General features: G+C 40.6%; 1 protein-coding gene across 2 annotated transcripts in view; it reads left to right on the top strand.

Annotated features, from left to right (window-relative positions):
- Window positions 1-471: 471 nt before the first annotated feature.
- Window positions 472-13,773, top strand: part of TLK1 (tousled like kinase 1) — a 173,422-nt gene continuing 160,120 nt past the window's right edge. Inside the window, exon 1 of one of the 2 annotated variants that reach the window (XM_054476994.2) lies at window positions 472-1,476. In XM_054476994.2, coding sequence (XP_054332969.1) covers window positions 1,338-1,476 — 139 coding nt within the window. In that variant the 5' untranslated portion in view covers window positions 472-1,337. The remainder of the gene's footprint in view (window positions 1,477-13,773) is intronic. The other variant, XM_063648302.1, reaches the window with a different exon arrangement.

Genomic DNA, 13,773 nt, shown 5'->3' with positions numbered 1-13,773 from the left:
GTTATTTATTTTGGGATTTTTGTAGTCGGGACTCAGCGGAGACACTAGAAACAAATTAGAAGTTTCTAGAAACCATACCTTCTACAAGATGAACGCTGTATAGTTTTCCTAAATATGTGATTCAGTAATCACATTTCTCATTTAGATTTTCCACTTACTGTTTTAAAACAAAGAATTGCTATACCATACAGTCTACAAAACTGGTAATTTTCAATTTCCTCACTAAAGATTCCTTCACTCTTTTTTAGAAAACACGAGAAAGTTTTATTTCCCAACTCTCCCACTACCCATGTTTATTTTCATAGCTCTTTTATTCGGTCATTATTCCCATTCTGCAGACGGGGAGGCGCACATAGGTTTTCTGCACAGTACAGAGTGGCAAAAAAGAAGGAACTCTCAACTTTTCAGTTCCATTTTGAGAAACGATCACATTGAACTCCCGACAAGCCGCAGCTGAGCGAGAGCAGCAGCATTTCTCCCCGGGTTGGGTATGGGTCAGGAGCCAGGCGCGCTTCCGCGGGAGACAGGGGGAGTCAGGTGGCAGCGGCGCTGGAGCCCGAGCGGCGCGGCGGGGGCGCGCCTCCCTCTGGCCGGCGCGGGGACGCTGCCCCCGCGCACGCGAGTCCGGCAACCCCGGACTCCCGCGCCGCGCGGCGATCTGCGGGTGCGGCAGGGGCGCCCCGGCCCTCTCGTCTCTTCCCTCGCGCGCTCGCTCCTTCCCCGTGCCCCCACCCTCCAGCCCCTGGCAGGTCCCTCCCCCAAGCCTGCTCCCGCGGCCGCTGCTGCCGCCGCCGCCGCTACCGGAGGCGCAGGAGCCTCGCGATAGTGTTTGCACAGGCGGCGCGTGACGCCGCCGCCGCCTGTAACTGATGCAGAGGTTACCCCACCGCCTCAGCCGCCACCCACAGCCCGCCGCCGCCGCCTCCCGGGCGACGCCGGGGGCCGACGCACTGCAGAGGTGCCGGCAGGTTCCGCCCGCGGAAGTGTCCTCGGCCGGCGCAGCCCGCACTCCGCCCGCGCTCCGACCCCGGCCCCGCCGGGCACCCCCTCGACGCCTCCGCTGCCGCACTCCTTCCCTCCGCCTCTTCTCTGGCGCGCCTGCCCGCTCCCTCGCTTCTCCCCCTTTCCCTCCTCCCTGTCCCCTCTCCTTCCCTCACCTCTTTCCTCCCCACCTCCCCTCTTCTCGGTTTCCTCCCCCATCCCCTTGACTCTCCCCTCCCAGCCCTCGCTCTCTCGCTCGCCCTCAGCGCAGCCCCCGCCATGACGGAGGCGGGTGCCGGTGCCGTTGCCGCCGCTGCCGTCGCAGGGGGGGAGTCGGGTTCCCAGAAAGTAGCTTGATGAGTGTCCAAAGTAGCAGTGGAAGTTTGGAGGGGCCGCCATCTTGGTCCCAGCTCTCCACGTCTCCAACCCCGGGCTCGGCGGCGGCGGCCAGGTCCCTGCTGAATCACACGCCGCCATCCGGGAGGCCCAGGGAAGGTAAGCACCGCCGCGCCCGCGCCCGCTCGCGGGCCTCCTCTCCCGCCCCGCGGACCCCCGCGCCCCCCCACCGCCCCGGGGCTCCTCCGCCAGACCCTGGGGGGGGGGGTGGTGGCGAGGTGGACGCGAGGCCGCCCGGTTCCCCGGCTCTGGGGAGGTAGTGCCCTGGCTGTGGGTGGTGGTTCGCGGGTGGCGGAGGAGACGGACGAGGGGGTGCGCGCTGGTGGGGACAGGGCGAGGCGCACAGACTCGCCTGGGGTTCCTGGGAGCCAGTCCTGCGAGGGTGGGAAGCCTACCCCCAGACGCGAGCCCCTTTCTGCTCCATTTGCCAGTACACTCAGTACTCTTAACCTCCTGGCCTCCGGTCTCTGGTGGGTTTTTCCTCCCGCTGGAGCCTTAGTCCTCGAGCCCCCTCCCCTTCTCCCGCGCACTCCTCCCATAGAGGCGGTCCCCACTCTGCGAGCTTTGCTGCCCGGGACCTGGAGGATGCCCCTCGCTTGCAGGGTCTCTCCTTTGGGGAGAGACGCTGAAATTATCTAGGCAGACTTTGATCCCCTGTGTGGCCCCCTAGAGCAATTTAAACGACAGACTGACTCGTGGGCAGGCTTTTAAAACCGCCCCTCCAGATGGTTGCAACTTTCTCTCCTTCGCCGTTGCTTCCTGCGTGTTTGTGCGTTATATTCTCTGCTGCAAGTAGGCTACTGTTCTTCTGTGACAGGGTCGTGGGTTTTGTGGGAAATATCTGCGTAAAGGTTATTGCAAACACGCACCAAATCTGTTACAATTGTTTTCTAAGTTTTCTGGCTTCTTGCAAGCAAGTGTGCTGCCACCAGATGTAGCAGTTACACAGCTTGTAAGGCACCGGCGTGCTTTTGACTAAAATTTCAACTTGCTGTATTTAACTTTATACGACATAAAATGAAATTTGGGAGAAAACACATTTATGGGGAACGAATAAATGTGCATGAATGTCTTTTAACGCTCTTTTGTCTGGAAAACGCTTAGCGGTATTCATCCGCAATTGGTAAACGGGCTGTTCACTCCTAGTTGTCGCACACGAGGAGATTGTAGACACATTTTCAAATGTCTGGAAGTTCAGCAGTCTAGTGAATGTTTTAAAGAAATCAAGAGCTTCGATTTATGTAGGAATCGGTGCGAGTACTTTATTTTGAAAATATCTGTCGATATTTACTATTCATAGCGTTGACAATTGTTAATCAAGTGTTTTGTGCCCTGAATCCAGTGGTTCAGGCATAGCATTCTTTGTCATTTTGTTCCTGTGAGCATGTGTGAAAGTGACAATAGGCTTAAAGATTGGCATGAATATGCTCTAGAAAATTCACGGAAAGCTTTGATTTATGGGATCCATTAAACATGCGGAATACATTGACAGACGTTTCCCCCTTTCATCTTATCCCAACGCTGAGCTTTCATTATTAGAATATAAAAGTTTATTTATTAAATGACTAGAAATTTAGTATATCTGGTGATTCTTTTGCACTTGAAAATTTCTAAATGAACGGTTTAAAATGTATTTCATAAATAGAGAAGTTGATGCTTGCTTTTAGCATGCTTTTACTTTTGTTTGTAGTTTCATTAAGATGTTTAATGTTAGTGTTATGAGTTTAAAAAGACCATTTTATTGTTTGTTATTTAAGGCTATATCATCATTCATTCATTCATTTATTCGTTTCTCGAATATTTATTGAGCCATTACTGTGAGCCAGGCCGTGAACTAGATACTAAGAACATAGTGTTGAATTATCTGTTGACATCTGTTATCAGTATTGGGAATTTGGGAGACAAAACATCTAGATTGTGAGTTTCTGAGGTTACTTCAACTTAAAAACATTCTGCACTTTTCCTGATGTTTGAAAATTTGGAGGGATTGGAATCATTTAGCTTGAACTTCCAAATAACCATAATTTTTTCTGGCAGTTTAGATTACAGTGGGTTTTTATGTAACCTTAAGTAGTGAGTTTCTGTTAATTCATGAAATCATAGGACAGGCTTTTGTGAAAGTTACACTTCACACCGAGTACCTGTATAGCTACAGGGGGATATTTCTTTTTGACCAACCAGCATGCAAGTTAAAACTATTGGTCTTCTCTAGGGTTATATTCATTTTGAAGCTTGGCGATGTGTTCTCAGATTTCACTAACGCTAACAGGAATATGAAGCCCTGAGTGTCAAAATGGAGATGTTTTCTATTGAGCGAAATCTCAGTTTTTATTTTAACAAGTGTTTAGCACCTTTTCCAGGTATACATGTTAGTACATTGTATGAATTGATGAAGTTTTAGAAAGCTTTTTAACTGCTAGTTACAGCTAGTAAGAACCGTTAATATTAATGGAACTTGAATGTGTTGTATGTATCACGGTAAAAACTAACTTTGTTTCTTGAAAAATTGAGCCAGTTTAACATATAGTAATAGAATAATTGAAACTTAAAAGAGATACACAGGTATGTGAACTTACATAAATATTCTATGTGATGAACTCCTTTTAGGCAAACTTAACTTTGAAGATGGGTTATTTTTAAAGATATGCCATAAGCATCTGTAAAAGTTACTTATTTTGAAGTTTTGACATTTGAAACCAAAAACCTAAGATTATGATCTGATTATTTTTGATGCTGTATGTTGTGGTTTTGTTTCTTTTTACCTTATTACCATTATCATATTCACATAGTTTTATCACAAGTAAAATACAGCTCTATAAGATTTGGGAATCTATTAGAATTTAGGAAATTATATGATAAATATAGTATAGATTTCTTTCCCTTGGGTCCCAAAGCTTTTCGCTTGTCTATCTTGTGGTTCTGTTAGAGGTGTTCAGTGATGTAGCTCTAGATTTTCTGTTGAATCATTTAAACCTATAATCTCCATCCTATTTTGTCTTCTATAATCCTGTGATTAAGGGAGTGAGGAGTTAAAAAGGTTTTCAAGTAAAGGCCAGTTTTGCTTTGTTGAAGTCTAGGAACCTAGTGTCATATTGGCTAGATAAGTAGTTGGGTTTTTTTGCATATCAGTACATGGGTACTTTTGAATGGGTTATTGCTGAGAATCAAATGATTGATTATACAGAACACTTGCATTTTCTTTCCTGCTCCATCCTGCCAATTATAAATAATTTGCTTTACTTTTTTGTAAATAGTGAAAGTTTGGTCAAAAAGATTGTATGGGCCAGGAGTGGTGGCTCAAGCCTGTAATCCCAGCACTTTGGGCGGCCTAGGCGGGTGGATTGCTTGAGCTCAGGAGTAAAAGACCAGTCTGGACAACATGGTGAAACCCTGTCTCTACAAAAAATAGAAAAATTAGCTGGGCATGGTTCAGGAGGCTGAGTTGGGAGGATTGCTTGAGCCTGGGAGGTGGAGGCTGCGGTGAGCCTAGATAGCGTCATTGCATTCCAGCCTGGGTGACAGAGTGAGACACTTTCTCAAAAAAAAAGATGGCATGATAGTACGATTAAACTGTAAACTTCCTCTGTTTCCATATTTAAAGACTGCATTCCTTAGAAGAATTAAAGTATTTGACTTCAGATGACTTAGTAATGAGATGTTAAAAACGAAGGTGTACCAGATGGCCCTGTAGGCCTTTAATTTTTTGAAATCACTAGCTGGAGGAGGACAGGGTTATGTGTTTAAGGATTCTAGCTCATGAATAGATATGTGACAGATGTCTCCTTTACAATGGCACATTTACATATTAGAGGAGAGAGAGAAAAGAGAGAAACCAGAATGGAGGTTTGAAAATCTTATGAGAAATAGACTGTGCTTTAGCCTTTTGGTCTCAGGGCCTCTTTACTCTCTTAACAATTATTGAGGACCCCAAAAAGATTTAGGTTTATGTAGATTATATCTACTGATATTTGCTCTTTTAGAAATTAAATGACAATTTCAAGTATATTTATTAATTTAAACTGTGTTGTGAATATAATTTTTTATGAAGAATAAATATGTTCTAAAACCAAAGAAACTAGACCAGTGGCATTGTTTTATATTTTTGCAAATCACCTTGATTTCTGGCTTACTTGGAGAAGACAGCTGGATTTTTTGTCTGCCTTCAGTCTGTTGTGATGTTTTGGTTGAGATATGTGAAGAGAATCCAGCTTCATGTAGATATATGGTTGGAAAAGGAAAGAGTGAGTATTCTTTGGTATTACATCAAAATTCAACAAGTGGCAGTTTTTTGTTTTTTAAGTTACTGACAATGTGAAAGTATGTTGTATTCCAAAAATGTCTCTAGGACCTACGGGAAGTCTATGGAACTTACATTTAAAGAAGAGACTAACGGGTGGGAGACATGATAGCTGTCTCCAGGTATTTAAGAAACCTGGATTTCAGTAAATAGGATTTAAAAACCTGTTAATTTTAATAAATAGGAGGGAGAATAGATCCATTCTCCTGCTTTAGAAGGCAGACCAACAGGTGAAAATTAGGAAGACATTGACGTCAGTCTAATTTTTTTTTACCAGAATGTAAGAACTGTATGACAACTAGACTTGGAACAGTGGAACAGTGGAGCAACAATGGAACTTGCAACAAGTAACAACAATGGAAAGAAGTAGTTAGTTTTGAGAATTTAGAGTGGACTACAGGGACATATTTTTTGGGGAGGTGGAGATAAATTCTGTAGATTCTTACTATGAGTGCTATTGGATTAGTGACTTAAGGCTTCATCCAATTTAAAAATGTAAACATTCTGTGATTCTTTAAAAATCCCTAAATATAGTTGAACTATACTTATATATATTCATTAATGTTTTTGAATGTTCTTTCAAGTCAGTAGTATGAAACTTAACTGTTGTTGTTGACTTTATTACTATTTTGCATTTTTATTGTGCTTTTCTTCTGAGGATTTTTCTGTCTTTTCTTGTGTCAGCAAGATCAGTCTTCATGAAATCTTGCTAAATTCCCTGTGAAATATAATAAGCTTAAGACATTTTAGAGAACCAAATGCTGTTTATTATACAGTTTAGTAGAGTTGTAATATATTTCAGCACAGAATTTTAGAATACTGTGGGGGCTGATTTTCAATTTTGTAAGAGAAACTATGAGCATAGTTTATATAGTCTTTTATTTGTAATTGTTTACGTGATTTCAGAAGTAATATGCTTAAGCTATTCTAATGTTTTTAAAGCTAGAGAGTCTAAAAAGGGAAGAAGAAAGAAAAGTGTTTAAATTGATCTCTTTTGAATTTAAAATGAATATTAAATATAACTAGAACATAAAATGAAGAATTTAAATTCTCATCCTATTCCTAGAATTATACCTATAATATATATCATTACTTATAACAATTCATATTTTAATTTTGCATGGCACATACTTTCTTTTGTGAGTTGGATTTTTAGGTGGTGGGAATTTAAGCATAAATTCTCATAACTTTCTTGGGGTCAATTTAATATTAATAAGTGTAGTAAGTAATAATACCCAGCTTGAGACCTCATGTACTTGTTGCATTTGGATTTAAAGCTCATTTCCTATAGAAGAGCTGTAGAAATCAGTCATTTAGATTCATGAACTCCTTCATGCTTGTTAATAATTTTCAAGAATCTTAGAATAAATTACAGGAATATTGTTATGAAGTAGTAGAAGCAGTATGGTATAGGGGAGAAAGTGATTGTAGTTGGGATCTGAGGATAGTCTTTACTTTGCTATTGACTAGCTGTGTGACCTTGGGCAAGTTGCTTATCTCTGCTTCAGTTCCATAAACTAAGAATTACAGAGCTGAACCGGATCTTGGAAGCAATCTAGTACAAACCTCTCATTTTACAGATGAGGAAGCAGATAATTTGCACAGGCTTTCACCGTAAGACAGTTGGGCCCAAAATTCAGTTTTCTGACTCTCAGGTTGGTTTTTTTTTCCATTATACTTTACAGCCTCTTTTCATCTGTAAAATGAGAGCATTGAATTAGAGGCTCTCAAAGGTCTCTTCCAGCTCAAAAATATTGTCATTCCTGTGACATTAGTCCTAATATAATTTAGTAGGGGAAAGTTTGTAGCTTTTATTTATTGGTGAGAGAAATGTTTCTTGAAGAGGCAGTATAACCTTTGCAAGGTTATATTTTGTTTTTTTTTTTTTAAGAGAATATCATCAGGCCAGGTGCTGTGTCTCAGGCCTGTAATCCCAGCTTTGGGAGACCAAGGCGAGAGGATTGCTTGAGTCCAGGAGTTTGAGACTAGCCTGACCCTGTCTCAAAAAAAAAAAAAAAAAAAAAAAATTTAGCCGGGTATGGTGGCATATGTCTGTAGTCCTAGCTACTGGGGAGGCTAAGGTGGGAGGATTCCTTGATCCCAGGAGTTCAAGACTGCAGTTGATGCAGTGAGCTATGATCATGCCACTGCACTCCAGCCTGGGCAACACAGTGACACCCTGTCTCAAAAAAAAAAAAAAAAAAGAAAAAAGAAAATATCTTCATTAATACTAAAGGGTATTTAAGTTTATGAGCATGGTGAGTAGTGTGATAGGTAGTCTTATTTTTTGTAAAACACTTATTAATATATTAACAATATAAATTGCATAAATAACAGTGTGATACCCGGAAGTGAAATAAGTAGGTGATTGTTCCTCAGAAAATATTGCTGGAGTTTATTTTATCTGGGACCCCTGTGTTTGCCCCTAGTTAAGTGCCTGTGTTGTTTAGTGTCTCATAGGATTGTCTGTTTCCATAGCATCTGCATCATGCTACTTTTATTATAGTTTTATTTATATTGTCTACTAGACAGAAAGGTCTTGAATTCAGAGACTATATTTTGTTCATTTCCGTATTTTCAGTGCACAGGAGGACATCCTCTACAGAGATGGCACTCAACTAAAAGTTTTGTTGAAGGACTGTTTCACATACATCATCTCTCTATATATCGTGGTATGCACATATTTCAGACCCAGGAAGATGCTTATTTTAGTAATTCTTAAGTGAACTATATTTTAGAGGGTGATATGGATAACAGTAACAGTAATAGCTAAAGTTTATTGTGTTCGCACATGTTAATTCGTGTATCTCATAACTCTGAGTTACATACAGTTGTTATTCCCATCTTCAGATGAGAAAATTGAAGCACAGAGAAGTAAAGCACAGAGAAGTAAAGCACAGAGAAGTAAAGTACTACCAGTGTGACCTCGAGTAGTACATGATGGGGATTTGAACCAAGTTGGTGTATTTTAATCACTAGGATATATCGCCTAAAATATGAAAATTTGGTTTTTAGTATTTTAGTATTTTTTCCTAAGCAAATTTTAACTTACTAATCAGTCTTCCAGGCTTATTCAGTTTACCTCTAAACTTCTGTTAACTTTTTTTTGCGTGAGTTTTTATACACGTGTGAAGATAAGATTAAAAAAAAAATACAAAAACCCCAACCAAACAACCCAATTTAGAAAGCTGTACCAACTGTGCAAATCTTACATTTCATTTTTTTTAAGATAAGTTTTGTCCATTCATGGAAAATGTTAGAGATACATCAATGAAAAATTTTATTTCCATGTTAGATAATCTAATTTGTAATTCCATTTATCTTGATATTTTGGCCTCATAAACCCACTGGAGCCATAACAAGTAAATACTAGAATTTGAACAAAAAACTTCCCACTGTCAGTATCGAAGCAGTCTATTTATTGTGGAGGCTTTATAACCTGATGGACAAGGCTTTAAACTAAATTATAATGCTTTAGTGGCAGATCTTTGACTCTGTTAATATGTTCAGTATGGGCAAGGGGAAGAGGATGTGCAGTCTAGCTAATCTGTAAAAAAGTATTTTAAAAAAATACTTAGTTTTAATTCTTTTATTGCTAACAACAACAACAACAATAACAAAACCTTTGGTAGCATGTATTATATAGCAAACCTAATTGAGAGGCAGGATTTGAATGGATTGATAGGAATTTATCAGTCATGGAGTGGAAAGATATGCAGAGCAGAGCAGATCCAGGTGGTAGGTTGTCAAACTTGAATTAAATTTTTCCAATATTGCTTCATCATTAGGTCTGAAATTTAATGAACTTCGAGAAGGCAATTTAACCTGTATTTAAATAAAAGTGATTATATTCTACATAGATTCATTAGCCAAATATAAGTGTTTTGGGGGGATGACTTAAAATATTTTTTCGTCTTCATCTATATGGATTGTTAAGAATTGGTTATACTCATGAATGTGTGCCTTTCCTTGAAAACTAATTAGCTGGAAGAAATAAACTACTAGGTTTAAATTCTGCTGTTAATATGATACGTTGTGTGACTTCATGATTCCCCACTGGACACTTAGGTAAGTGCTTCCTATCTGAGGATGAATGTAGTTCCTCTGGGGGAGGTCAGAGGGGGTTGTGTGAGGCTAATCATACTTATCCTGTCTCCTGAGACCAGAGACATGTTTTAGTTTTTTCCTTTTTTGATACTGTGTATTTGCCTTATAAAAAATATAAAATTTCCCTTTTCCTTGCAGATTTCTTTTAAACATCTGTGTAAATATATAGTTTAGCTCAACTTTGTATACTACTCTGTTACTTATTTCATTTACTTAAAGATACACATATTTATTAATGCTGGACACTATTCCTGGCATTTGTAAATAGTAACTCATTTGCTTCTCCTAACAATCACATGAAGTCCTGTTATTATCCCTACTTTATAGATGAGGAAATTGAGGCATAGAGAAGTTAAGTAATGTATCCAAGGGCCAGGCACAGTGGCTCATGCCTGTAATCCCAGCATTTAGGGAGGCTGAGGTGGGCAGATGGCTTGAGCGCAGGAGTTTGAGACCAGCCTGGACAACATGGTGAAACCCTGTCTCTACAAAAATATACAGAAATTAGCCGGGCGTTGTGGTGCACACCCGTAGTTGCAGCTAGTTGGGAGGCTGAGGTGGATCGCCTGAGCCCAGGAGGTTGAGGCTGCAGTGAGCCATGATTACGCCACTACACTCCAGCCAGGGCAACAGAGCGAGGCCTTGTCTTAAAAAAGAAAAAAAAAAAAAAAAAAAAGTTATGTACCCAGGCACACATAGAGAATATTTAGCAGAGCCAGGATTCAGACTGGGCTGAGTACATGCTCTTAACAGTTACACTATTCTGTCAATGTTATTTCCTTAAATGGATGCACTATAATTGGTTAACCACTCTTCTTTAGGTAAGATGTTAGTCATGAATCTTTTGGTTACACGTGATAACAACACAACTTCGTTAAGTTAAAAAATGAGTGTATTGGTTCACATACTGGGTATTGTATGTGGAGGATGATGGAATGGCTTTGGAAACAGCTAGATCCAAGATTGCAAGTAATGTCATTGGGTTTCTTTGTCTCCTTTCTGGGTTTTTCTAGCCTCTTGCTTCTGGAGCCCCAGACATATACCTTTAGCTTAGCAACCACACTTGAAAGACAGCTTCTCTTTCCTGATGTCCACATGTCAGTTCTGTGTTGTTGGTAATCAATTCTGATTGTCAGTTCCTTAACCAATCATTGGAACCTGGGAGATGAGCTACAGCAAGGGCAGCCACTGTGGTGGCTGTGGTTAGGGTGAGTAGGGGAACCCACAGAAAGCCATGATTGACAGTCCCCATGAGATGACATGAATTGGATGAGGTGTGGTTTTCCTGAGGAAGGGATGATGATGAGCAAAAAACAACTATAGCGAATCATTTAGGTTATGTCTTTTTAATTTTAACTTTATGACTATCATAGATAATGGTACAGTAACTGAGTAAAAGCCTCTTTTTTTTTAAATACTAGATTTTCAGTGATGGAATTACCAGAGCAGAGTATAAAACAATTTTAGGGCTTTTGATAAATGTTGCCAGATTATTTTTTTGAAGGATAGGTGTACTTAGCTCATATACCAACAGCGTGCATGAGATGAGCATGTACTTTTGAACCAGGTAGGGTTCAACTCATCTTAGAAATACTGTACTGGGCTTAAATATTAATACATGCCTTGCACTTAATCAAAGGGTTGCAAACTTGACGCTGAGCAAATATCTAATGCAGTTTATCAAATGTTTCATTATATTTTATCTGGCTATTTTTTATTTTCATTTAAAATTTTTTATTATACTGTCTTTCTTTCTTTCTTTCTCTTTCTTTCTCTCTCTCTCTCTCTCTCTCTTTCTTTCGTTCTTTCTTTCTTTCTTTTTCTTTTTCTTTTTCTTGAGACAAGGTCTCACTCTGTCACCCAGGCTGGAGCGTGGTGACATGATCACGGCTCACTGCCGCCTCCAACTCCTGGGCTCAAGCACACTTCTTCATCTCAGCCTCCCAAATAGCTAGGACTACAGGTGCGCGCCACCATATCCTGCTGATTTTTTAACTTTTTGTAGAGACATGGTCTCCCTATGTTGCCCAGGCTGGTCTTGAACCCCTGGGCTCAACCAGTCCTCCTGCCTCTGCCTCCCAAAATGTTGGGATTACAGGCATGAGCCATTGTGCCCAGTCTGTTGTATAGTTTTAAACAACAAAACCAAAAGGCTAATAAATGGCACCCCTTTGCAAGCTCTTCCCTCTCCTTTCTTTTTCCTCCCAGTGTCTCCTACTTCTCTGACCTAGTTGACAGCATTATACTTTCTGGATGTTGGTAGCATGTATAAAGTACATTATTACTTAACAAGTTAATATAATAGTTTCAAGGGTTTTGCCACTTAATTATAATAAGTTACTTAACCTCTCAATGCCTTATCTGTAGATTTTGTTTTTGATAGGGTGGGATAGTAATAGTAACTACAAGCTTTCACAAGGTTGTGAAATTGAATGAGAAATACATGGCACTTTAACAAGTCACTATGGATTTTTTCATTTCTTTTCTTCTTCTCCTGCTGCTGCTTCTCCCTGCCCGCCCCTACCCTTTTTTTTTAGAGACGGGGTCTTGCTCTGTTGTCCAGGCTAAAGAGAAATATAATTTATTTACTCCCAGTAAGGAAAATCTTAGAAATGTTAAAAAAAAAAAAAAAGTAATTCAAAGGATGAAAAATGACTGCATAATATTTACCACAGTATTATATAGTGAGAAGAAATGAGACCAACAACTATGATTAAGTTTTGGTATACATATCAACTAAATCAACTAAATTAACGTGATATATGTATCATGATATATATATCATACATACACACATACACACACATAAACACACACTTTTTTTTTTTTTTTTTTTTTTTTAAGGCAGAGTCTCACTCTGTTACCCAGGCTGGAGTGTAGTGGCATGATCTTGGCTCACTGCATCCTCTGCCTCCAGGATTCAGACAATTCTCACATCTCTGCCTCCAGGATTCAAACAATTCTCACATCTCAGCCTCCTGAATAGCTGGGACTACTATACATCACCACGCCCGTCTAATTTTTGTATTTTTGGTAGAGAGGGGGTGTCACCATGTTGGCCAGGCTGGTCTCGAACGCCTGACCTCAGGTGATCTGCCCTTCTGGGCCTCCTAAAGTGCTGGGATTCCAGGTATGAGCCACCGTGCCCAGCCTTGTATACATTCACTTAAAAAATAATTAGGAAAACTGTGCAATATGGAAACATGTACAAATGACAGAGCATTGCCTAAAAGTTACTTTTCAATGACTCCGTAATATTAGCTTGTTTTTTGTCTCGCCTTTCTCTCAAAAGAAAAAATACACCACCAAGAGCAACAATGACAAACAACATGCCCAAAGTCACACAGATGAGAAGTGATTGAAAAAAGGATGCCAACCCAAGTCCACACTTCTAATCCCTATACCACACTGCCTGTGTTCCCACTAATAATAATACACACATTATTAGGCACCTAGTGCACATAAAGCACTCTTTCTCCTTGGTACTAATAAGAACACACAAAAAAACACAATATAGGCCCCTTTCAAAATTTGCAATATAGTGCTTTAAAGTATGCAACTGCAGCTGGGTGCGGTGGCTCATGCTTGTAATTGCAGCACTTTGGGAGGCCGAGGTGGGCGGATCATGAGGTCAGGAGATCAAGACCATCCAGGCTAACAAGGTGAAACCCCATCTCAAGTAAAAATACAAAAAATTAGCCGGGCGTGGTGGCACACGCCTGAAATCTCAGCTACTCGGGAGGCTGAGGCAGGAGAATCGCTTGAACCTGGGAGGCGGATGTTGCAGTGAGCTGAGATTGCACCACTGCACTCCAGCCTGGGCGACAGAGTGAGACTCCGTCTCAAAAAAAAAGGAATGACTGCATACCAATATAAAGTATAAACACTGCTAATCCAGATCTAGTGCTTGATGCTTAAATGGTATAACCATGTCTCATACATGTGATCAATTCTAAAGCCACAGAAAATTACAGGCACTAAGATGATGAAAG

The sequence above is a fragment of the Pongo pygmaeus genome, chromosome 11 (genome assembly GCF_028885625.2).
Source record: "Pongo pygmaeus isolate AG05252 chromosome 11, NHGRI_mPonPyg2-v2.0_pri, whole genome shotgun sequence".
Classification (NCBI taxonomy): Eukaryota; Metazoa; Chordata; class Mammalia; order Primates; family Hominidae; genus Pongo; species Pongo pygmaeus.
Note: the sequence above shows the minus strand (reverse complement) of the source record. Positions and strands in the feature narration are given on the sequence as shown.